General features: G+C 45.7%; 1 protein-coding gene across 1 annotated transcript; it reads left to right on the forward strand.

Moving 5' to 3' along the window:
• Positions 1 to 255: 255 nt before the first annotated feature.
• On the forward strand, positions 256 to 11,110 carry OSTM1 (osteoclastogenesis associated transmembrane protein 1). Its single transcript, XM_063329841.1, has 6 exons — positions 256 to 586; positions 3,392 to 3,506; positions 5,392 to 5,489; positions 6,850 to 7,014; positions 7,835 to 8,000; positions 8,308 to 11,110. The coding sequence occupies exons 1-6, from the start codon at positions 263 to 265 to the stop codon at positions 8,361 to 8,363; spliced, it is 924 nt and encodes a 307-aa protein (XP_063185911.1). The 5' UTR covers positions 256 to 262; the 3' UTR covers positions 8,364 to 11,110.
• The last annotated feature ends 14,952 nt before the right edge of the window (positions 11,111 to 26,062 follow it).

Raw genomic sequence — 26,062 nt, forward strand, 5'->3', positions numbered from 1 at the left:
TCTCCCAGCCACCGCATCCCCTTCCCGGCCACCGCATCCCCCTCCCACGCCCGGAGCTAGGGCCGCCATGCCAGCGACCGGAGCCCACCCCATTCCCGCCCCGCCCTCAGACCCGCCCCCTCACCTACCGCGACCAATGAGCGGCAGCTCCCCTCCCTAGGTCACGCCTCCTCACTAATCTCGGCCAATGATCGGCGGCTCCCCGCGGCGGAGGCGGGGCCGTTCCTCCATCCGCCGCTTCCGCTTCCTCGGCGCGGCCGCCATGGCGCCGGTGCGCTGCCTCCTGCCGCTGCTGCCTGCCCTGGCGCTCGCCCTCGGCCCCGCCGCCGGGGAGCTGCGGCGGCCGCTGGCGCTGGGAGAGGCGGAGGAGCTGGCGGAGGAGCTGTGGGACGCGGAGGGGCTGCCCGGCGACCTGCCGGAGCTGGAACCCGAGTGCCGCCGCCTCCTGGCCGCCTTCGCCGAGGGCAGCGCGACGCTGACGGGCTGCCTGGGCCGCCGCGCCCGCCCGGTGCGGCTCTGTCAGGACTGCCACCGACACTACCGCAGCCTCCTCGCACAGTACGGCAGCATCGCCCGCGCCGTCGGGGTGCGTCCGGGGGGGGGGGGGCGGGGGAAACGGGCGGGCGAGGGCTGGGGGCTGCCAGGCGGCCCGGGGCTACGGCCCGCCACGCCCCGGTGGCGGGTTGTGGGGGAGTAGGCCTGGGCTGTTTCCTTGAGGTTTCCAGTCATGTCAGGTCTGTACCAGAGCGCAGAGAGTGAGCTGGGAGCCTCTGGGAAGCACCGCGGTCGGCGATGGCTGGCTGGTGCGGCGGCCGGGCCGGTGCTGCCGGCGTGGCTGGGGGCAGGCAGCTCTCCCTGCGGGAAAAAAACCTCTGCTTCTCTGCACAAGTGGAAAAACTCGAGTCGTTCTTGCTGATGTAGCAATACCCGGAGGAGCTCTCTGGCTCGCAGGTCGTTGTACGGCACTAATGAGGAAGGCTGACTGGGCTCAGTTGGCTGGTGCTTCTTGGAAAAGTGATGGGCTCTGAAGCTGTGGCAAGTGATGCACATCCTTAGTGGTGGGCTGTGTCACAGTGTTCTTGGCTCCAAAGCTGGTGGGAACACGTTGCAGCAAAGTAGAAGTCCTGAGTGCTGGCTGGAGCCTGTGGCCCCCACCAGTGGGAAACCTTGACTGAAGCTGGATTGTCTGTTTACATGCTCCAGGCTCTCGATCTTTTTTTTATTTAATTTCTTGGTGTTGGAGGTGGTTCATGGGTAGTATTGCATGCTGTTATCCAGTTTATCTATTTGTAAAAGTTAGTTCCTAGATAACATGAGGATGACAGTAGTGGATCAGGTCAAAGGATCTTTGTCCGTTCTCTGATGATGGCTAGGAGTGTGTGCCCTGATAAGAGTACAAGCAGAGAGCAAGTTTATAGCAGTGTGGCACCCTGATTGTCCTTCCAGTGTAGAGTGTATTTAGAATCACTGTGATAAGAAAAATCTGTTGATCTTTAAACCTGGTTAAACTTCTGGTGCTGCAGTGTGCTGCTGCAAACGGTTTCACAAGCTCAGTTACCTGTCACTTTCTGGTGTTGATGCCTTGTCTGCCTGTTTCCCCTCACCACACCCATGCTTGTATTGGAAAAGTGCAGGGATGTTTGTTTGGTAATTGGCCTTTCAGGGGCAAATATCTAGCCAGTGGTCTCTTGTTTTAGTTTGCAGAGGTGTAGTGTGTTTATTTGTTTCTCATATGGAAGCTGTTTTATACTAGTGACTAGGTAATGTGAAGGCAAGAAATCAAGCATGTAATTCTCTTGGGTACTTTCAGCACAATGTGTTGGCTAAGATTAGGTTGCCAGATGTATCCCAGTACTAACAATATGTATGAATGCATTGCAGCTGCTGTTCTTGAGTGCTGTCGGCCTGGGAGGGCTGGTCCAGTATGTCATCTGGAAGACACATCTATGTTAGAGACTGTTTGGCTTTACTTCTGTGCATGGATTAACTAACCACATAAATAAATGAGCTGACCTCTTATGACCTCAGCCTGTGATCGCAAGTAATCAGATATCTGATGTTTTTATCTTTGCCATCCTGCAATAGTTATAGTGCAATGTGAAAGAAGCAGCGAAGTTTTGGATGTCTCTGACTTGTAAAATCCTCCTCACTAGGCTAGGGAAACCTCTTTAAGGAATCATGTTGGTCTACTTGATTCAGTTTTGAATTTAAAGTGCTTTTTCCCACTCATGGGTCCAGCTGGTGAGGAAGCTTCACAGTTAAAGGCCTTTGTGAAGCAACCAGAGAGTTTCCCACAAAACCAACTTTCTTGCATATCTGTTTGTAATTTAGTAGAAATGAAAGCGGTTGAACGTAGGAGTTACCAGATGTGGCAATATTTGACAGTTGAGCCTCCAAAGGAAACTTCTTTTTAAAATAAACCTGTTTTAACAAAGAGAAGCAGAAACTGGATTTCTCATAAAACTCTGTAAGGAACATCTTTCTCGTTAAAGAGATTATGTTCTTATATCTCTCACGTCACTTACCAAAGAGGCTTTTGGCAGCTTTGGCAATTTTGAGGAGTGCTTAAGTCAATTTAGCAGCCAGAAACCAGAAGCTAGAGCACAGGAGTCAGCTGACCGGAGGTCATGGTTTCATATCAGTGGTTTGAGGGAGAAAATAAAGCTTTGAAGGAGAAAAAAGTAGTTCTAAATTCTGGTAGGGATACCTCCTGTTTATTCTGTAACTTCTTTTTTAGTCACTCTGGTCCAGAGAATAAGTTGCTGTAAGAGTTGTGCCTGCTTTGAGAGCGGGGTGTGTTGGGTGGCTCAGTAAGACAGATGAGGGTGGTACTGTCGCCTGGGGAGGACAAGAGCCAACTTGGTCACAGGCTTGGGGGAGCGTCCATGGGCGCTGCTTTGCGAAGGACTACGTCCTACAACCAGGGATGTTGGTACAGCGGTTTTGGAGGTTGTTTTCTGTTGTTCGGGTTTGGCTTGTTTTGAGACCAGTCCATTGGTTCAGCTCCTTAAAATGCTCCTTCAGCCTAACGAGAATGACCGCATCCTTCTTTCTGAATGCATGTGCCTTGAGCTGGCTCCTGGGGGAGCGGCCCAGAAATGGACGAATATAAGCTACCTGGCAGGGCAGGCCATGTCTCTCTGCTTGCTTTTATTTTTTTTTTTTTTGCAGTCACATGCAGTCCTCAAAGACCATGTGCTGCATTGCTTGTAGTGTGAATTGAAGGATTGAAAGATTTTTATTGTTCCGTCAATTCTGCCCTGGATTCTGGAAATATCAATGTGATGCATTGTGATTATTTAGCTGTGCTTGCCTAAAATACTTGTCAAAATTTTACCTTTTGTATTTTAAACACTTGATCGCTTTTTTTGTTGTTTTCTTTTTCTTCTAGAATTCTTCCGAGAGCCACAATTGTGCCAAAAGCATCTTGACCTCAGACAGGTTGCAGATAGTCGTGACCCTTTCGGAGTTCTTTAACGAAACCTGGGAGACAGCCAACTGTGCAAGTATGTGACTCGTTCTGTAGCTTTCATGCTACTGTTATGACTTAGCCCCTAAAATTTGCACAGGTCAGAATTGTATTTATTCGTTTAAATACAGTCAGTAGATAACACAAAAATCCCAAACTAGAGCCACTCCAATGAAGGGTAGCAGAGCTTTTTATTCTGTAAGGCATAGTGCCAAAATCTGAGGGCACTAGCCTGTCAGAAAACTTAGTTGTTATATAAATATTTCTTTTAGGCTATTCTTTCAAAAGGTAGTGTTCTGGTTCTGGTGGGGATAGGGTTAATTTTCACAAGAAGCTGGGACGGGACACAGCTGGTAGGCTGACCCACACTAGCCAAAGGGGTATTGGATACCATGTGGTGCTGTGCTAAGTATATAGCTGGAAGAGGGGGCTTATCCCAACTCCCATCCGTGAGCAGTAGTACATTAATTGAGTTTTATATATTCCTTTATCAGTATTGTTGTTGTCATTTTCCTCTTTCCTTTGCTGTTCTGTTAAACTGCCTTTATCACAACCCACGAGTTTTGCCTTTTTCTTCCAATTCTCCTGTCTCTGCCGGGGAGGGGAGTGAGTGAGCGACTGTATGGTTCTTTTTGCTGGCTGGGGCTAAACCACGACAGGTAGTCATGTCAGTTTTCTTTTTGATCTACAGACCTTGCTGGAGACTTTCCTTGGCTTCATTGTGGTTTCTTCTATTTTTTTTTTTTGTCTTCCCATTTTTTTAAAAACCGACATAAGACGCTTTTCCTTGTTTGTTAGTGAAGTCAGTAACTCTGGAATGCTTACACATTGAACAGTATCTGCCTCCACAGCCATTCTTTTTATCTCATTTTATGGGTGGAAGGTGTTCCTGTATCTCACCGTCCCCGTGCTGACAGTGCTGTGCCACGCTTACAGCTAAAGTATGGCTTTTTGCCATTGCCCTGGTGCGGGAAGGGGGACCCTACACTAATAGGTGCACTAAAAAACAGAGGGAGTAGCGCTATGGAGTTGAGTGTTAAAGACACTGGGTTTGCTGCAGAGTTCCTTGACAGCCCAGAAGAGTTTGTTTCCATTTGTGAGTCTGGGCTGTATGAGGACTGAGAAGGCAGTGCAGGAGGAGCTCTGTGGTCTGTGTTCTCCTGCCGTGCTTAGCTTGTGACCTGTGTGCTGCCTGCCCAATGTACAGTTGAATGCTCGCCCTCAGCACTGATAGTGCTTCCTTCTTTCGGGAGGGTTTTCTAGTATGTTGGCTTGCTCTCATGGTGCAGTTGCCGAACATCTAAATTCCCAAATGACTGTTGTTTTCAAGGGTCTGTATGATTAGAGCACCTGGAGTGGGGTGGGATGGATGGAAACAGTAGTGTGGTAGGGTTGAGCCTGTGACTGGGAGGAAAGACACAGAGCTCCCCTCAAAGCTGGTGAAATGGCCAGCTCTTTTCTTTAAGAAAAATAACCTACGCTCTCATTCTGCCGTTGTATCCATGGTCTAGCTGTTTCCTGGACACTCTCCGTTTCATCTCCACTGCTGCTGCTTCTGCTTTTGCATAATGGCTGTTACTGTTGCTGGGCAAAGCCAGATTTGCAGGGTAGAAAATAAAAGTAATGCCTTGTTTTATCTTAAAGTCCAAAGATAATTCAGACCCCCTCTTCAGAAAGCTCTTGATAATAGTCTTCATCTTTCACTTAATCAAGGCCAATTAATTCTGAAATATGTTCTCGATGAAGGGTTAGGTCAGCAGGTCTGAGACATCAATGGCAGGCAGATAAGGAAACCGCAGTGCTGACTAGACCTGTCTTTTATAGTCAAGAGCTCTTTTTGCAGGAGTGGAGTGTCTGGGGCTTGTCGGCTATGGAAATGTTAGAAATTAGAATATCCTGATGTTTTTCTTTCTCTTTGACAGATTGTTTAAAGAACAGCAGTGAGGGATTATCAAATTCTACTGTAGAATTCCTGGATTTATTCAATAAATCTCTGACATGTTTTGAACATAACCTTCAGGTATTTATGCTGTGTATTTAAGAGAAGCACTAAATCCTCTAATTGCTAGCAAAATCTTCTGTGTGCTGAATAAACTGCAGATGCATATTAAGCAAATAGACTGCCTATTTGTCACAAACTCAGGTGAGTTTGTGAATTTTAGGCAGCTAAAGCAATGATCTGTAAAATGCAGATGTTTACAGATTGAGAGCCTAAAATTAATTCTAATTGATATTCACCTTGACTTCATTTTGTGTGTAATTGCAGTGCTACTTCACATCAGAATTTCTGAGTTCACAACAGTTGATAATTATATAGTAAGAAACATTGTGTCTGCATGCTGGAAGTCTCTTTTTCTACCTCTTTGGAGAACTGTTGTCTTCTGAGTTAACAATTCAATCTTTAAATAGCCTTTTGATAATATAGACTAGTTCAGAGTACCTTAAATCATTGTAACAGTTCTTTTGACTAGTAAAATTATGGGTAGACAACATTTGTCTGTGTTGCAAAGGCAATTTAATTCACTTAGTGAAACAAACGTGGTAATTGTCCTCAGAGAAAATGCCCTAAGAAACTGCGTATTCCATTTTAGTCGGAAACTGGCCAAGTTCTGGGATCATTCAATGGTGAAAATGGGAAATGATGGCTATGAAACAATCTCTGAGGAAACTAACTGGGGTTTTTTTTTTTTTTTTAAATTATTAATGATTTTTAGGAAATGTGCCTTTACAGGCAGTGGCCAGGAGCTGTGAGGACTGGCCTATTGATCATTTCAGTGTCTGAACTAGAGCTTAACCCAGTGGTCAGTGGGTAGCTGGTAGAACCATTACTGGGTTAGAATATCTTTAGAGATTGCAGTTTTGTTTTCAAGTGTGTCATATTGCATTCGGGGGTGGTGAAGGCCACAAATGAAAAGGATTACTTATTATGGCAAAGTCTGTCCCTGTCAGTACAGCTCAGCAGTAACAACAGTTACTTCTTAGGTATGGGCAAACGAAAACCAAAACACAGTATTAAGGAACCTGATCTCTGGCTCCAGAATAACATTTAATTACTGGTATTTTTTTTTTTTTTTCTCCTTCTGGGAACCGGTACTTTAAAAATTAGTCTCTTTTTTTTTTTTAAAAAAAAAAAAAAGCTGCTAGTTCAGGGAACAGTTTGAGATGCATGATCTGCAGGAAATGGATCCTGTCCCTACTGAATTAGAGTTGGTCCCTTTTCCTCCTGCATTCTCATGTGAGTTGTCTGTCTGGGCCTCTACTCCATCCAGGATGCTAGAAACCTGGATTTTGGTTCAAACTTGACTCCAGTTTTGAAGGTTGGTTATTTTTCTTTTTATAATGCCTTAAAACTCTATATGAATGCTGTTTTATAACCCTAGGGACAAGCCATCAATCTGTCACCAAATAACTATACAGAAGTATGCAAAAACTGCAACGAAACCTACAAAATGTTGAATGACCTGTATAACAACTTGCAAAGGATGAACAGGCAAGGTGGAGAGTCTGGGCACTCCGCGCACTTGTGTATCGACGTGGAGGATGCAGTAAGTATTTATTAATAGTCAACGGAGAGGCCTTGTCATGGAGGTCTTTATTAACCTGAGCCATTTGTGCTTGTCTTGCTAGGGATTGCCTTTTCCCTTTCAGTGTGGGAGGGTGTGGGCGGCACTACCTTTGTCTGGCTGATGTCGCCAGGGGAAGAAGTTATTTCGGATCTCGGTGGGGCTATCTCGCTCTGTCCTGTCCTCAGTCAGTGCAGCAGGAGCGTGACTGAAGCTCCTGATCACCCCAGTGCGTTCCAGTTGGAGTAGCTGCACTTTAATTTCTTGTTACCGTGAAGGGGATGGGTTTAAAAAAAAAAAATTAAAAGAAAAATCTCTTAATCTTCTGGCTTTTAATGCAAAGCTTTACTGCTATTGTTCTAGCCAGTGTAATAATTGATTCCTTATTAGAGCAGCTGTTTCTGGGGGTCCTCAGCATTGGTGACATATGTTTGGATAAAGCTGTGTTGTATTGTGGGGTTTTAAGTGGCTGGGCAAAAGGAGCATTGTCGAAAATGTGGGATTAGCCCTGTCCCCGCAGGCTGTCAGTGAGTTCTCTGGGAAACAAGCATGTGGCAATGTCTACAGTATATCTGAGCGTAGTCTGCTTTTGGAGCTCATGAAAGTTTTGATGTGAAATCTCAGCTCTGTTGAAATTGTCTGTTTCTACATTTTCAGGGGTTTGCGTGCTTTTAAGGGGAGATCTGTTGTTTTCTGTGATCATATTTGAACACTTGCACGTCTTGAGGCCTGAGCGTTTGCCATGCTGTGCAGCAGATGTGCACGTGCTTGCTCTCATGCCTTGCTTATTTTTTTCTTGTAGATGAACATCACTCGGAAGCTTTGGAGCAGGACTTTCAACTGTTCTGTTCCCTGCAGTGATACGGTCCCAGTGATTGCGGTTTCCTCCTTTATCCTCTTCCTACCTATTGTTTTTTATCTTAGCAGCTTCCTTCACTCGAAGCAGAAGAAGCGGATACTCATTTTGCGTAAGTGACAGTGCTGGCGTTTCGCCATTAGAGTCGGGTGGTGCCAGGGACTTGCTTGGCTCTCGCGGGAGAGGGGGCCCAGCCAGATCCGCCTGCAGCTGTGCTGACGGCGCTAATAGCGACTATTAGTCTGCTGCTGTCCCCTGAAGAAGGGCGGTAAAGAGCTTCAGCCATATCTTTTCATTAAAGTTTCTGGATGTGAATGGAAAGCTGTTTGCAAGTCTGCGTCGGATAAATAGAGGGAGTGGAGAGACTAGTTTTGTGGAATTCTTTGTGTTTAATTTTCATATAATTTTTCCCTTTCTAGCCAAGCGCATCCAGTCAAATGCCAGTCTTGTGAATATCCAAGAAAAATACAGCTGAGCTGCAAAACAAAACCTGAGAACTGCTGCTGGTATACAGTGGGTACAATTGTGTTGGAATGAGGCCGGCACAAAAGAGGAGTTAATTATGGTTTAGCGTAATGATACAGAGCAATACAAGTTAAACAAAATGCTGTCTGACTTCTAAGCGAGGATATTAACAAACATGACAAGGCAGGGCTGTGTGACACTGTATGGACTCTGGTTTTGAAAAATCTGTGGGTTTTTTTCAGTCTCGGGCTGAAGCTGGTGTTTTTCTGTTTCTAAGCTTTTGTACTTCTCATCAATAGAATAGCTACGCTTCCGTTGCATGGTGTTTTTCCATATTTATCATATTTGTTTCACAGAAAACTGAGATTCTGAATCTTTTGGAGGTGATTTACATAGACAGACAAAACTTGAAATAATATTTGATGTTCCTGCTTGAAACATTATGTTTAATTTCACATAATATTCAGTCTTGCCAGACTTGGGATGTACAGGAGATCTTTAAAAAAAGAAAAAGTTCTCATCTTTCCTATACTGATCTAAAGTGATGCTGCTGGTATCTGTTTAAAAAAAAAAAAAACAAAAAAACAAAAAAACAAAACGAAAAGGCTTGAAATATGCAGAGAAAGTGATAATATATAATGTCCAAAGCCAGCAGAAGCAACAGAACTGCCAGTGCTAGACTTGAATGGTAATCATTGATGACTACAGTATTCAGTTATCTCTGAAACAGGTGACGTATTTAGTCATTTGCACACTTCAACCACTAAAATCATTGCTTTCCAAATGTTACATTTTCAGACGCTTATTTTAGATGTCTGCTTTGGTTAACTGAATGCTTCACTATTTGTTTGTTGTGTTATTTCCTTTAACTTTTAATTATAAAGGGGTTTTTTTTTTTGTTTATTTGTTGTTTTTGTAGAGAAGTGAGGTAAAGTCAAGTCACTGGAGATGCTGAATTTCCTGGTCTAGAGCTTGCCATGGCTTAATACAGAGGTGTTTACAGGAACTTTGTAGGGGAAAAGTTACCTTTTCCGGATAATATGTATTTTAGTGGTAAATGAACCAGAGGGTTCTCTAATTTAAAAACTGTCCTGAAGGACAAGAAGACACTGTGTTGGGAATTGATGACTTTCAAGAAACAGTTCCAAAAATAAGGCCTGTGAAATAGATGAAAGTAAACAGATTGAAGCTTGCAGATTCCCAAAGCTGATGGAGAAATTGGTACAATAACTGCGGGGATGGATAGTGCTCCTGACAGGCTGTGGGCACAGTGCGACAGCTGCAGCAATACCGACGGTTCGGTTTGGTTATGATGGTCCTGATACGGGAGAGTGGTGGGCTTGAAACGATTTATGGCTGTACTTGAGGTTCATGAATGCCAGAGTCTTTGCCGACACTTTTAAATGTGTTTTCTAACCGTGAGATGAAAATGAAGGGCCATTACGAAGCAGCCATTATAAAAAAACCTGAAGTTTCTCTTGGAATCTGTGTGTCTGATGTCTGTCAAAAACCCCCGTGAAACAGTCTTATGTATTTGACTTGCTTTGGAGCCTAGAATGTTATATTTTTCCTTTGCACTAAGGCTCAAATAAATATATAACAATGTAACAAAACACTCCTAAAGGTCAAGTCATTGGTTTTCTTGTTTTTCTTGGGTTTTTTTTTTTTTGGTGTGTTTTTTTTCTGAGTTAGGACATACTGCCAGTTTTAAAGGCAAGTTGACAGTATGTTTAATAGTAAGTGAAATACTGTGTTAGTGATTGGTCCCACCCACACGATTACCTTTTTGTATTTTATCACTGAGAAGCGTTTATCTCCCTTTGTTAAACATGTGAATTACTAGGTCAACAGTCAGGTTGTTTTACATCGTTTATGATAATAGTAAACTGTGTTTCTCTCACTTATTACGTAAAGTTACCTTCTTGCGGCTGGGAGAGGCATGCTGCCTTTAAAAAAAAAAAAAAGATTATTTTTTTATGTCTCTTATTCTTAAACTTCAACTTTCTGGGACTTATTCAGCTGCCTGCTCTAATAGCATTACATTGATTTGGGACATCATATGATTGAGAGCTGTTCAAAGCAATCTTTCATTCGCGCAGATAAAGCCAGTTTGTATGCGCAGCATTTCAGAACGACGGCTTTTATACTGTAAGCAGTGGCTTTTTGAGCACATTCATGTTAAGTAGGTCTGAAAGTCATTACTTTTGGATATGGTGGTTAAGCACTTTAAAAAAAAAAATAAATTAAAAAATCAGCTTTTCTTATTTTCCTGGCTGCTAAGCCAAACGGAAATACTCATGTGACTTTTGTTGTTTTTTATTTTAAAGCAGCAGTAAAGTTTACACTTGAGATTTTTAATATTACATCTACTATTTTCTTCTCTTTTTTTTTCTTTCCACCCGACTTTGTACTACTAACCTTCTTTACACAGTGTTATTTTTGGTGGGATATTTCATATATAAATCGGTTGAATCCTCTTTGTACTCTGTTTCCTAGCGAAATGTTTGAAGCACACAGACTGTGTTGAAGGAGAACTAGAATTCTTTTTGCTGCTAGTCTTTCATCTTGGTTTATTTTTGCCTTTTTGGCATTGTATGTACTAAACAGGGCGATCTTTGAAATATTAGTTGTTTGTATCTTTTTGTGCAAATAAAGATTTCTTACTGTGGGGTGGCACTTTGGTTCATATTTATACTTGCTAGGAAGCCTCTATACACGGAAAGTCAGCTCTAATAAAGATTGTCAATAAACAGTGAACAGTGTGGTTACTTAATTGCTTCATTTATAGTAGTTTTGTACCCCTGCTGTTCTGGGTTTGTGTTCGGAAGCACCTGCTTATTATTCCTCATTATGCCATTTGCAGGAAAACAGCATCAGAAGGATGTTTTCAAAGCAGGGCTGCGCTGAATTGCAGAATAAATGATCTGCAACTGCTGGGAAAGGGGGGAGTTTCAGCTCGGTCCGAGCCTGCTGAAGCCTAGGGAAAGGCTCCCGCGAGTTGCAACGGGGTTTCTTGGATGGGCGCGCGTGAGTAAGGCTGGCGGGGACAACTTGCTGTCTCTGTGGGGAGGCTTTTGGTTGCCTGCACTGGCCACTCTTTCAGCTTCAGCAGCTGTGTTGGATTGCTGTTGAGCTGGAAGATTTCTTTAAAAATGGCAGTGCAGTGCCTCACCATGGGGAGAGGCGAGCGTCTCGCCTGATGGTAGTAGCCTTGTCCAGCAGCGGTTGGATATGGCTGTCTCAAAGGCAAACTTAAATCTCAGTGCGTCGTTTGCAAGGCTGGGAAAGTTGTAATGCCAGTGTGTGAGGTGCGGCTTCAGCTGGAAAACTAGGAACTGGTTGCCTGTATGCTTGGGAGAGGGACTTGAAAGGGGGTAAGCACAGGAGAAGGGAAAGTGGGAAGCGGGGAATGTTTACCCGATAGAGTAATTGAAGGTGGGAATGGGAGTCTGTAAACACACTCAGAACAAAGTGGTTTGGAGGGGGAGGCTGACAAAGTTCACGGGTGGTTGAAAGACCTGGAGGAAAGAGGGTACAAATGGGGACTTGATTGCAGGTGAGGTGGGAAGGGGAGACTCTGGCTCCTTGGTGGAGGTGAGGTTGGGGTACTGGCAGCAGGAAAAAGGAGCAGCTGAGCCCAGTTCCCCCACTGGTCTGTGATGGGACACGCATGTGGGCTACCTGTGCAGGTCAGGAAGGGGAGCAAGTAGTGGGATGGCAAGAAGGACTTGCTTCAGTTACTCAAAAGCAACCGCTTTCTTCTGGGAAGGTGCCTGCATTGTGTGATGCTGTGGATAGTGTTGGGGTAATCCTGGTTCAAAGCCTCTTTACAAAGCTCCTGTTCTATTTCGAGCTGAGTGAAGGCTTCTGTTTAGCACTAGACAGGGTACTTTTTCTTTAAAATAAATGAAAAAAAATAATTGGGTTTTTATTTTGTGTGTGTAATGGCTGCTTTTTCCATCTTTATTAAATGCCTGCTGCAATCACAAAATGGCTTGTTTCCCAATGTTTTGTTTCTGATGCTGTCCAGTTAATCAAGTATCATCAAATCTTCTTGCATTTCTGCTGATTTATACATTAATTTTAATGCCCTGAATATAGAGCTTCTCTGGAATGATAGCTTGTGTGATCAGCAAAGTCACTGTACTCCTAATCAGAACGTATGGGTAACTTACCAATTTTTGTTCTTATTTTATTGTGAATTTTCCTTCTGGGACTGGCATAAGCATTTTTAGCCTGATTTTCGTTAAGTTTGTGCAGGGTGCATCTTCTGTATTTTTGCCAGTGTAAAAAGTTACACATTTGGAAGAGCAGAGCGAATAAATTCTGCAACTTCTCTGAAGCGTTACTTCTCCCAGCACTGCAATCGGTGTCTGTTGCTACTTGCCGGAGTCAGCCAGGGTGGTTTGTGTGCAAGCAGTAGCTTTGTGTTATGCTGAGAGTTGAAATGCGGTTGCTGTCATGGAGACCCTGGTCTAACCCGAGGCAAAAATAACAAGTAAAGGAAGAAAATGGGAGATGGCATGATTGATGACCAGAGCCAGTTGTGTGATAACCTTTTCCAAGTGCAGGTGTTTAATACAGAGATGCCAGTGTCTCTGGTGGCCGTCGGGAGGGTTTCTGGCATGATCGTACCCAGGGGTGGCTGTGGGCTTTGGGAGCTGCCTGACCAGTGTCTTCTGCTATGGCACACAGCTTCAACGCTTTGCATCTGCTCTGCTTGAAAGATGGTGCTGCTCCAAACTGGTTTCCCCCAGCATCTGAGGAGGCGCTTTTGATGTGGTCTTGATAATGTGGATGTGTGGGAGCACCACAAGCATCCACGCTTCTCTGGAGGTGCAGTGGGCTAAGACGGACCTTCATAGCTCGCACAGATTAGAGGTGAGGGAAGAGGGAGGTTTTTGTTACTTCCAGCCTTACACAGAGAAGAAAAAGCTGCAGTTTTCCCCCAGATAAAACAACTTCCCCGCCCCTGTGTCCTGCTGAATCCTTGCTTTGATGTATTTGTGTAAGATGTGCGGGATGGGACCTTGCTTACTGCAAATGTCACCGGTGTTTTACAGGGGCTCTCCACTCTACATGGACGTAGACAAAGTGCTGAGGGGAGGCTCTTTGGTGCTGGGGAGCACTTTGCTTTCACCTAAACCTTAACCGTGTTTCTTCTCCTCCTGTCAGTCCTACTTTGAGACCCACAGAGGTCATCTAGTCCAAGTCCCTGCTCAAGCAGTGAGAAAAGGAGGCTGAGGGGAGACCTTCTTGCTCTCTACAAGGGTGTATAGAGGTGGGGATCGGTCTCTTCTCCCAAGTGACAGGTGATAGGACAAGAGGAAATGGCCTCAAGTTGCGCCAGGGGAGGTTTAGATTGGATATTAGGAAAAATTACACTGAAAGGGTTATCAAGCATGGGAACAGGCTGCCCAGGGAAGTGGTTGAGGCACCATCCCTGGAGGTATTTGGAAGATGGGTAGACATAGTGCTTAGAGATGTGGTTTAGTGATGTTTTTTGTCAGAGTTAGGTTGATGGTTGGACTAGATGACCTGAAAGGTCTCTTCCAACCCAGGCAATTCTATGATCTCCAAAGTTGGATCAAGTTGCTCCTACTCATTTCTCTGAGCTGTGGCGAGGATAGTGCCAGGGAACTGGCACTGTGGGGAAGGAATATGGGAATGCTCTGTAGTCTAGTGTAGCTTTGAAAGGAGCCTGCTGCTTGAAGCGTCAGCTAGGTTTGGGCTTTTTTGCTTCTGTATATCTTCCTGGCAAACAGGACCAGGCAGAATAGGGCTGACGGGGTGGCAGGGAGGGCAGGGACACTGCTGCGATATTTGGCGGAGTCAGGGACGCAAAGTTGCATTGGGTAAACTGCTAATGATTTGTTTTTAAAAATAACTGAATGAGCTATGATGGAATTAAGTTAAATAGTTAAATGAACTCTGAAATCTTCCCCTACTCCCATCTGAGGTGAAAATATTGGAAAGCTCTTTCAAATATTTAATAAAAGAGACTCGCTTGCTAGTAGCTCCGTTGAAGTTTTAACTTTTAATACTGAAAATTCCCCTCTGGTGCCAGCACAGTAAGTATCATGGATTGCTGCAATTAAACAAGTGCCTTAAGTTATTCATAATACTCTTTCTGGGCAGCATTCCCACCTGCTTAATCTGTGCTATACAAGCATTTATTAGAACTGACTGTTGAAAAACGCCAAGCTAAATCGGACGTTAAAAAAAAAACCCCACAAATCAATATGATGCCCTGAACTGGTTTAATATGTCTTTCCTCTTCAATAATCCTACGCGTTACTGATTTATTTGCTGTAATGAACATGCCATTCAACCGAAACAAGATTAGCCGCTTAAACCGCAGCATTAAGCACGGAGCAACTTTAATGCTGCTTTATGTTTCATTGTAATGCTCGGCACTTACGGTGTTGTCTCTTTCTCCCCTCTGCCATAAAGAGTTTGTGTGAGGATCACAAAGGGCTCTGGAGTGGGGTTTTGTTAAAGCATTCGAAGCAGTAAATTTGAGTCAGGGTTGCAACACAGCACCTCCTTCATCCAAACCTAAGGGGAACCAAACCGGTGAGCAGGATTAATGCACGAATTTATATTCCCTGCAGGATTTTTCCGGGGTTAACCATGAAGTAAATGGCTTATGTCAAACTGATCTAGGTTAAGACAGTGAGAACAGCCACTGGCAATTGGAATATTCCTTTGGACTTCATTCAAAATTTTTTTTTTTTCCCAAGCATTTGAAACAGTAGCAATTTACTGTGCTGCAGGAAAAACAAACTGCAAGGAGTGGGCGTCTTGGTTTCACAAGGAAGAGTCTTAAGATAGATGTGATAAAGACTGAAGATTTTCAAAGGATTCTATAGAAGGGGGGCAGGGAAATATGAGCGCTACAGGTATTTTACACCTGTCTGGTGTTGTATGATGTCTAATAGAATGTCTGTTCTATTGTATAATACTGGCCAGGTGTGAAAAGTTTTAAGTTCTCCAGTTTCCAGGTAAAACCACGGGTTCTTCTCTTCCTACAACAGGGACAAGCCTCAACCGGGAGGCAGTAAAGTCAGTGGGTTTTGGTTACTGTTTCGTTCTTTCCCTCTGTTGTGAAAAGACTGCTTCAGATAACCACCTTCCCTTCTTCTTCATTAAGAAGCAAGTTGTATTTGTTAGGGCACCCGTATATTCTCCGTAGTTCTAAAAACTGCAATGAATTTTCTGTTTGCAGTACAATGTTATATTTCTTTTTCTTTGGAAGGCTACGGTGAGTTGCGGGTATGTATTTCAGAAGCTCTTCGGGGTATCGCGATCAAACCCAGAATACTAAAACCAGAGAAACGAGCTTCAAAGTATTGCACAAGTGTGCTGAGTTGAGAGCAATTACTTAGACATGTGGAAATGAGTAAAAAAATGTCAAAAGTAGCGTCTTTGCACTGTGCTGGAGTAGGTTTTCAGATGGAGGTTGTGTTTCTTCTGGTAAATGCTGCATTTCTCTAGTTGATCAGAACAGAGAATCAAAAGTGATCTGGCAAAGGGAGGCTCGAGGGACTGAAGGCAGCTATTTCTGGAGGGGGAAAGGCACCCTGGAAGTCTGTTAGGAAGAGCAGCCTCACTTTGCGTTTCTCCATTGGAAAAAAAAAAAAAAAAAAAAAGCCTGAAGAAGCTTTCAGAACATCTGCCTGAAGGGCAAGTGCTGGGATGCAGAGAGGACTGGTGAGTGTTGGCGAAGATATTGGTTTGCGAGTGATATCACGCTTTTTCATGGAAAAACAGACTCATGTGGTGAACGGAATGGAGTGCCCTGAGGGGAGCATGCATGCTTCAAAAGGAAAATACCCTCCTGAGCAGCTGGTTTAAAGTTGGTCAAGGGGTGAGAAGGAATAGTCGTGGCATTTCCCTGAAATATGCGTGCAGAGCCTTTTTTCTCTCAATTACCAGGAGCCCCCACAGCACCGTTTGCTGCTGTTGTCCAGACTGCACGGGTCTAAGTGATGCTTGTGTCTAGTCCCTGGGGTTTGGACGCTCTGCGTTACAGCGGGCTGTGTCCTTAGTGCAGAGGGTGCTTTCTGTCTGCTGCAGAGATAAGCAGCCTGGGAGGAGCTGCCTTTCTTGCAGCCGCTCACGTGAGTTACTTTAAGTCTGCTCATAAGCTCCCGCACTCGTATTTTATTGAAAGACCAAGTGATTTGTGTGATCTCCTAAATCACGGCGATGGAAGTGCTTGGACTGACCTGTTTGAACTCCAAGCAAGCATCAGGAGAAAGGACAGTGAGAAGAAGGAATGAGGGAGCGACAGCAAAACTGAGCAAGAGAGAGCAGGATTGAATAGTCCTGGGAAAGCCTCTGCCCTGCCTTGGCTTGTATAACGGGGGCTTATACAACACGTAACCCAACCTGACCCTGACCCTGCCAGTGCTCAGGGACTATATTTTTACTAAGATTAAGCTTTTCTTTTCTTTTCTTTCTTTTTCCTGGAACAGTTTCCTTGGCTTTTAGCTTGCTGGCTGGCTGGCATGGCCAAGGCAACCTCGCCTGTTTGTTTCTGTGATATTCAGCTGGCTGCACTCTTGCGCCCAGCTCCCCCCATGGAGTCCCACAGCAGCATCTCACCAGGGAAGGCCACTGGCAGGAGGTTCATCACCCACCAGAAATGGTGTCTGTTCTCTGCTGGTGACAGCACTGTTGGGGAAGGAAAGAAAATGCAGTAAATATAACAACCCCCTTGATTTTATCAAAGCAAGTGTAAGCTCCCGAAGTAAAATGGGTCTCTCACTGCTCAAAAGGCTACAGGACCTGCCAGAGCTCAGCTTCTCCAGCAGGCTCGGGGATTTCTGCCTTTTGGATTTTTCTTCATGGTAACGTGAGGGACTGGAGCCTCTGGCCTGAGCCTGCTGCCCGCAGCGCTGCTGCATCTTTGTGCATGGGGCGGCTGCTGGCATCTACCTTGCCGATGGTAAAGCCCAGCAGCCTGGTTTTATGCTTGCAGCTTTAAAGGGTCTTGCCCCATGACAGCCAGGCCCACATCTGTGGTATCCGCGGGGGAACAGGTAGGACTTCTGAGGGGAAAAATGATAACCATTTTCCCCATTAGTGACTTGGGAGTCCAAATCCAGCCTTCAGAAGTGTGGTCAAGCCCACTAACCCACAGGACAGTGTAGCATCCCAAAAGCTAAGCTACTTTGAAAGCAGGACTGGGGCTCCTATGAGACTTATTTCTGAATAATATTCCTTCTTTTTCATCCATAAGGTATTTTTGAAAATACTTGGTCAAGTTCAGCATTCAAATGGTCTTTAGTTCATGTTTATCAACCTCATTTCAATTGATAGTCTCCTGTTTTTTCACTAGTGGGGCTTTGAATTTGCTTTATCCAAGGTTTGCTCTCTAGGGTATCTGAAAGGTATTACTTTTCTGGGTCACCTCTCATGGAACCCTGCTGTGCAATGGGTGGCACCCCAGAGGTTGAAAATCACAGCTCCAACTCAAACACAGGCTGTCAGGGTCAACGCAAGGGTGCGCATCCCAACATCCCTGACTGGTGCTCTGCACCCAACCATCCACAGCTTCTCCCAGACTGTTTCTTCTGGCTTTGAAATCTACAATCGACACCTTCCAGGTGTTCTCCTGTTCTCCCAGGTGTTCGTGTCACATCTCCCAGCTCTAATGTCCGTGATGTTTGCTGGTTTTTCTGGCTCCATATCATTGCGATGTGATGGAGTAACATTTGCCGTCTCAAAATGAATGGTTTCTGCACCCCGTGGTTGCTGCCCTATCTCTAATATTTGCAATCCTGATCCAAGCAGGGGTGGCCGCAGCTTCCTGCGGTTCTCACCACAATGCAAATGACTACGGCAGCTTTCCCCAAGGAAACGTTACTCAGCGACTGCGAGGGACAGCAGAGATTCACGATCGCTAGGGTCAGAAAGCAAAGAGGAGTCCATAGCCTTAGAGGGCAAGAGGAACTATCGGAGATGAAAGCAGGTTTACCTAGACTGTCTCCCAAAGTGCTGAGCAGCACTTGCTTTAGCACAGTCTTGCAGCAAAATCGCTTTAACACTTGATGTTTTGCGGCACAAGCAGATTGTGGCTTTTTATTAGGAACTGTTGCTTATCCCTCAGTGGTACCCAAATGCTTCAAAAACACCTTCAGACACGAACACTGAGATTTTCTTCCCAGTAACACATTCAACAGTAACCCCAAGTTCATAGTGACCGAACGCTACAAATCCTGGAGCTTTGCGGAGAGCTGCAGGGTACAGGAGCCCTTCGCGAGCAGAGGCTGCTCCTGCACACCCGGGGGGGGGCACGGGGCTGCAATAAAAGCTGCCCACGAAACTAGTATGCAAACTTCAACATGGCTTTTCCCGAGCAGGGAGGCTCTTCTCTCCTGCCTGGTGTTGGTCCAGAGGTTGAAGCAGTACTGACGGGTTCTGTTTTCTCTGCAGAAGCACCTGGCCCCCCTCTGCAGTTCACTGGGCCACGGGCTCCCTTCCCGGTACGGCTGCTGTCAGGGACCCGCAGCCTCGCTGCTGTTGGGGCTGTTGGGGGGTCACAGGTACTGGGCTTTTATCATGGGTTGTGCAGCATAACAAGGTTCTAGTACATAAGCAGATGTCCAGGGCACTAATGATAATAGTAATGGTTGGCTCTACATCTCTGAGTAGAGGCTTAGAGAGCCCCGAGAAGCAGTGCCATCAGCGTGCACAGCATCTGCGTCCTCAAAGAACCATGTGGCGGAGGTTGCTTTGAGCCAGGGCCCCATATGTGCCAGCCTCGCTGGGGAGCATGCAGCAGTCACACACCATGGCTGGGTAGTGAGGAACTGCCCTGAAAATGGAGCTGGTGAAGGGGCTTCCCATGCCCAGCTCCCTTATAACAGCTTCTCTCTCGCTTTCCTTTGTAGATTGCGTATAAAAGCTGACTGGTAACAGGGTACAGGGGCAGATTTCTACTTCTTATGCATACGGACATCCACTTAGAATCGTAGAATGGTTAGAGTTGGAAGGAACCTTAAAGATCATCTAGCTCCAACCCCCCTGCCATGGGCAGGGACACCTCCCACTAGACCAGGCTGCTCAAAGCCCCATCCAGCCTGGCCTTGAACACCTCCAGGGATGGGGCATCCATAGCTCCTCTGGGCAACCTGTTCCAGTGTCTCACCACCCTCACAGTAAAGAATTTCTTCCTAATATCTAAGGAACTTCGACCCTCGCTTTAGTTCAAGTGAAAGCAACCCCGATAATAAGAAGTAGAAGTAAACTCACAGGTTCTTTGCTTTCCACCGGCGACGCAGAGGGACTACAGCTCTGGGATGGGCTTCTCCCTTGGGCTCAGGGTTTATCCCCAAATGAGGTGACCACCCCGCAGCGCACACCTCACTGTACAGCAGCCAGTGGTCTCGTATGTGGACGTAGGTAACCTCAAGAAAAAAGCAAAGCATATACAAGATGTGTTTTGCCTCTGCTTGATCTCTCACCTTCTCAAGGGTTTTGCTGCTGCCATGTCTAGAAGTCTGGAAGCAAAACAGCCGCATCACGGGGGATTCAGACGCGCAGCCGTCCTGCGCGAGGATGCCAGGATGTGACCAATGTGCTCTGCGTTTGAACTGTTCTAAATCAGCTGGAAGATCTTGAAGGCACTTAAGCTGGGCAAAGCCATGTTTTCTGCTCTGCTGTGGTTTGTATTTATGAACATTTCAATTAAAGGTCTGCGCATTTTTTTCCCCAACATTTATGTTTGACTCAGCTGCAAGTGCTGAGGAAAGGAACACCACCATCCTTTATGTGATCAGGGCAGAAATTAAGCTGTATGTTATCTTAATGGTCTGACACTACGAAACTCTCATGTTTTTACACTGGAAACTCATTCCAAGGGGACAATAAGCATAAGACAATGTGGACAGGTATAGAAGCGACAGATAAAGATGTCTAAGATAGATTTTTAAAAATATATATATGTGTTTCTTCTTCTGCTAAGTGCATCTTCTTGATTTCTGAGCGCATTTCTTCTTAGCTCCTGTACCGTGAGTACAGGACAACCTGTGAGACAACCTGTGAAATGGGGGTGCACAGACTGTCTAGTGTACTCGCTTCCAGCATCTGAGGGGGAAGATGAGGGAAAAGAGGGGAAAAAAGTAGCGATTGTTAGATCTAAGACTAAGAGACCCCGTTTTACTCATGGGTAGAAAAAAATGTACATGCTGCTAAAAAGGGATAAAAAGAGCATAAATTCCAGTCAGATGTGCCTCTCGTGAAAAAATGACTAATTAAATGAAGTGGTAGCTTAAAAATAGCCCTTGCTTTAATGGGAAAATATTTTAGAGGTCATTTAAAAAGAAATCAAAAAACCAGGAAAGATGAAGAGAGTATGACTGCCTGCCTGGGTTTTGTTATTTCTTAGAAATAAATCTCATTTGGGGGGCAGCTTTGGAGAAGTGAAGCGTACAATAGCCGTGCTCATACAAACAAGCCCCGTCTGGGACTCGCAAAGGGGCGGCAGAGGCCAGAAAACAAGCGCTGAGCGGTGGGTAGATGATCTCAGTCTCTCCTGACCCTTGGGCAAACCCTCCCATGCTCACCGGCTTCAGAGGAACCCACCCAAGATTTGCCCCTATGGAAGCAGGAGCCTCTCTGCCCGCGCCCCGCCAGGAGAGATGATCCAGGAGGAGGAAAGCCAGGAGCAAAGGCTCCCTGCAGACACCCACAAACCCACCCTCGTCTGCCCGAGCCCGGGGCGGTGAGCCCAGGAGCGGCCGGGAAGGGTCCACTCATACGCTCACAAAACGGGGCTACTTTGGTGTGTTTCTTGTGCAGTTGAAATGCTCATCCTGGGCACCTGTAGCTCTACAGGGATGAGCTTTAGGGTGGCAACTGCGTGAGAGCAATGCTGAATGAAGAACGTAAGAGCTGCGGTGTGGGTCAGCTCTGGCCCAGGAGCCCATCCCCGCTGTGCCTGACAGTTCTGGCACGATGGGTAGGACTTACCCTTTTTGGTTCACGTTCTCCTTTGTTTCATAAACCTTCGCCGTTTCTCTTCTGCAGTCGCCCCACTAGCACATACGCCCCAAATTATTTCTCAAACCACGTGCCTGAACACCTGCAGGATGAGGTTTTTAAAATTTAGTTTATATACTGAAAACATGAAAAGGATTAACGCAAAGGGGAGCTGTTTGATCTCTTTCACCAAATAACCATATCAAAAGCTCTTTTCAATGCCTTTTGTTGAAATGTATAAAAGTCATGAACTTCTCAGCTGCTAGCCAAATACATCAGAGCGTATGGGCCAAATTGTTGCCCAGCGTAAGCTAATGTCCCTCTCTGGGGACATGAACTGACTTTCGCCACGCCTGGATTCAGCCTCTGGGGATTGAGAAGGTGTTTGTCTGATCGGTAATGTTGTATGTTCTGCAAAGAAATGGGATAAATGGGTTTGAAAAATCTGCGAATGTATTTGAGAGAAGAAAAGCTACCTCCTGAAATACAACAGATATCTCCAAGAGACTGACAGACTGTTTATCTTTGACATAATTAACAGGAAAAAAAACCCCAACCCGTGTCTTTTCTAAAAACCTGGGAAATTTTATTCAAAACCTCACTTTGCTCTGAATACTCTGATTTTGACTTCCTGGTTTTTGCCAGGGAAGGTTGCTCCCTGGTAAAGGAGGGGTTCTCTTCAGGTCTCATTATAATAACAGCAAAGCCTGATTACAGCAAATTCTTCCTCTCCTCACCTGAGCTGATGGTTCAAAGAGAAAAGAGGTTTTTTACTTTAATTGTTCAACCTGTATTTTAATTCAGAGATTTTTCAGCTAATTTGGAGGGGTACTAAAAAAGGCAAAGTTAAAATTACTAAGGTGCTTTGCAGCTGCAGTGAGGTTTATTACCAGGGCAGGGACATCTGGAGGTCTTCTGGTCCAACCCTCCTGGGCACAAGCAGGGCCACCTAAAGCCAGTTGCCCCAAGACGAGTCTATACAGGACTTCCCAGTAATCCACTTTTGCAGGGGCACCTCTGAAAGTGAACCTGGTGGCTCCAGAAAGGTGCTGAGAAGGGGCTGTTGGGCGTCAGACCCTGTGCCCATCTCCTTGCCGGGGCAGGATGGCGTCAGACATCATCCTACAAAAATCTCTCCTCAGCCAACCTGCATCCTCCGGGGGCTGTGACTCCTCCTCCTGATGCAATGGCTGTCCTATGGTGTGCTTCTGGCGGCCCCTAACCCCAAAAGCAGGTGTCTCCAGGAGGGAAGTTGTGCAGATTTGGTGTCTAAGTTCCTGCTGTCATTCTTGGAGGTCCGGGTGGTCCATGGTGCAGCAACTGGGAGCCCTGTGTCAGCACCAGGGTGAGCCAAACAGCTGCCTAAATCTTTGCTGACCCCAATCCAGGGTGAACACGGGGGCACCTGCATGGTGGCACTCCTCCATTTTGGGGCCAGCCAAAGACCCCAGGTTCTTCACTCAGCTTGCTGTTTTAAATTTTATTCATTCCATCAGTGTCTGATTTACCATCAAATAATAAAAAAGAGATGCAGCAAGCCATTCCCTGCTCGTCTGTATGCCCTCTCTGCCACAGCCCAGCACTTGGCTCTCCATGATCTTGGACTATGAGAGCTAAAGATCACAGAATCACAGAATGGTAGGGGTTGGAAGGGACCTCTGGAGATCATCTAGTCCAACCCCCCTGCCAGAGCAGGGTCACCCAGAGCAGGTTGCACAGGGACGCATCCAGGCGGGTTTGGAATGTCTCCAGAGACGGAGACTCCACCACCTCTCTGGGCAGCCTGGAAGATGCATTTCTTTCCCCACTCCTGCTGTCCTCTCTGCCGGGGTCTTTGTAGGTCATTTAACCATGAGAGAAGCTGCCGCTGCTATTGCTGCTGCTGCTGTGTGACACTTGGTGCCTGTTGTAAATGCGGAATGGTTAAAAGTGTGTTCTCAACACGGTATTTCAACAAAAAAACCACCACGTCCTCAATGGATAACAGGGCAAGCACATTTCTGAGCTTGGCTTCCTGGGGAAAGCAAGCTTGCGTGCTCACGGGGTGTGAATGCAGGTGACGCCCTCATAGCTTTTGAATCTTTTTGCAAATCTTAATCAAACTGGAGTGCGGGGAGAAGATGCGAAGAGAAATGACTTCCTGCAAGTTTCATGATAAAGAGGAAAGAAATTACCTAGAAATTACCCCTCAGAGAAAGGCTGCAGCCTGACTCTGTCTGTTAGACATGACAAAATCCCATGTGACGGAGCCTGCACAAGAACCAGCTGTAGGAAAACCTTCCCTCAGACTTTCCATCTTCCTGGGTACCGCAATCAATTGACCACGGGGCAATGTGGTCAAAGGGTCAAATGGTGGCAACGGGGCAAATGTGGCTTTTAGTTCCAGTCCTCAGGGGCCACCTAAGCCAGCCAGCCAGCCGGTTCTGGTTTATCCCCCGTCTTTCTGTGTCACACTGGCAGCGCTGGGGCCCTCCTGCAGGTGCCAGACTGGTGTGAGGGTGAAATAACCAGCCCAAGGCTGTGGTGGAACCACCTGTGTTCAGTAGGAACTTGGAAAGGTGCGGTCCATCAGAAACGTATGTGCCCACAGCACTGACTACCGCTGTGTTTCTCAAATACAAGGGGATTTTCTTTCCCCTTGGTACCAAGGAATTTTATGCTGAGTTGACTGAATAAGACTTTCCGGCAGAATAATTTCCCTGGAAGATTAGGAAAGTCAAATATTTCTTAGGATCGCTATCATGTCTGAAATCTCTTTATCCTGCATATGCACGACTTTTTTCCTTTTAAACCGACAAACGCACTAAAGCTGAAGCCAGTGCTTTCCCTCCCAGCTGCTGCTGTTTAGCTGCTGCCCTCTCTACTTAAAAACTTTTAATTTTTTTTTTTTTTTGAAGGCAAGAGCCTGAGAGAGGTCAGCTGGCGCATAAGTGCTCTGCTTTTCCCTTTCATTAGCGCAAGTGATGGCTACCCACGGATTTCAAATTTGTTTCAGCTCTTACTGGGAGCTCTTTGCAACCTGAAGCAGGGATTGATTGTCGGTGAAGAGGCTCTGCGATAACAAAGGCAGAAGTCAGGCAGGGAAGGTCTGACATGTGAGCTGTCAGAGGTGGTGTCACCGCCAGCTGACCCATCATAAGACCTCCGGGGAAAGCCACCGGGCGCCCTGCTCGGGAGGTTCTAGTGCCCCGCTCCCCGCTAGTTTGTGCTTGGAAACAGATTGACTAACATAATAGAGTGATTTTGTAATCTGTCATAATACCATAAGCTACAGATCCACAGACTTTGACCCCTCGCAGGTATAATGAGCTCCTTTATTCAGCTGCACATGCTCTCTCGATGGGGGAGAGAGAGGGGGGCTTTTTCTAATTATATATCCAAAGCATATGTTTTGCCCAGAAACAAAGCATTATATTCATTAGTAAAATCCTATAAGCTAGGCTCTTTTTATTAGCCAGTTAACTAATTGACAGTTAAGAACCTGTATTAATATCATGGTGTAACCACGCAGTCACTTAATCTGACAGCTTTATTAAAATCATAGCGTTGCTTCTCTAAGTTGCTACAGTGAAAGGCTGTAGCATTTGCATTAGAAACCCCGGTGTTTGGAAATATATAGCTCAGCTGTGAAAAAAAAATCAATATAGCATCATACAAAGTCTCAGCCTAGTGGCCATCTCTGTTATCCTTTGACAGAGTTGGAGAAGAGCACTAAAGGTCCTTGCGTTTGTCTTTAAAAATCTGCTCAGTCAATTTTAAGTAGGTTTTAGGAGCGCACAAAAAACCACGTTGGTACATTTTCCTTTTCCCTTACTAATTCAGGAAATGATGTCATTGTAGCAAAATGCAGAGCATTACGCATTTGAAAGAATAACATGGAACGCTCGGCGCAGTTTGGGCAGGGGGTATATGTTATGCCGGGGAGAAGCGGGAGCCCAGGTACAGCTGTGGATGTGGCACTGAACACAGCCACTTTGCTACAAGAGTTTAAAAAGGTGAATGATCTGTACGTGGAAAAGCACAGAAAATAAATACTGGTAATGGAATCAATGTCATCACAACATGAGGACATTGTACGAATCAATCTTACATCCTCACCTCACCTAAGTAATAACTCTCTGTAGTAGCCCGTGTTTGACAAGATTGTGGTCGCAGATTTATGTACAGTACTTTCATGAGAAATGATAATAAAAGCTCTACAGAACTATATTATTCCCTTCATTATGCTTGCACAGCCTCTGCATTTGGTTTACAGATCTTCATCACCTGGTGCCTGACATGTCAGATGGAGAACACAATACAGCTTTGGGTTTGTCAGCCTGATAGTTAAAGAGGAAAAAAAAAAAAAAGGCAAACTGGAAATCAGTGAAGGAAAAATAAATATGAAAACATATAACGGTGTTCTTACAGATCTTTACTTCACACAGATTGGCAGACATCAAGGTAAAAAAGAAAGCTTTGAAATACACCTCCACTGAGCAGCAAAGCTGCCCGTTGTCTGGGCATGCCATCCCCATTGCAGCTGTGAGTTGTGCTTAGCCGGCCTGACGCTATTGTGTATTTGCTGGCCTGGCGTCAATGACTAGGTGGCCAGGACCTCCTGGAGTGGTGGCCTGGCCCTATCCGTAGCAAAGACGTGTGTGTTCCCGTCCCCCCTCCAGGTTAGGCTAAATCTCTCCGATTCAAACACTTACCTGCAGTTCCTGCCTTCTGTGCCTG

Source organism: Chroicocephalus ridibundus, chromosome 3 (assembly GCF_963924245.1).
Source record: "Chroicocephalus ridibundus chromosome 3, bChrRid1.1, whole genome shotgun sequence".
Classification (NCBI taxonomy): Eukaryota; Metazoa; Chordata; class Aves; order Charadriiformes; family Laridae; genus Chroicocephalus; species Chroicocephalus ridibundus.

Bases quoted from the DNA above. Each gene is read 5' to 3' on its own strand.
- OSTM1 (XM_063329841.1), top strand. From the start codon at position 263: ATGGCGCCGGTGCGCTGCCTCCTGCCGCTGCTGCCTGCCCTGGCGCTC. The intron at 587-3,391 runs GTGCGTCCGGGG...TTTTTCTTCTAG, and splicing joins GCATCGCCCGCGCCGTCGGG to AATTCTTCCGAGAGCCACAA. The intron at 7,015-7,834 runs GTAAGTATTTAT...TTTTTCTTGTAG, and splicing joins GTATCGACGTGGAGGATGCA to ATGAACATCACTCGGAAGCT.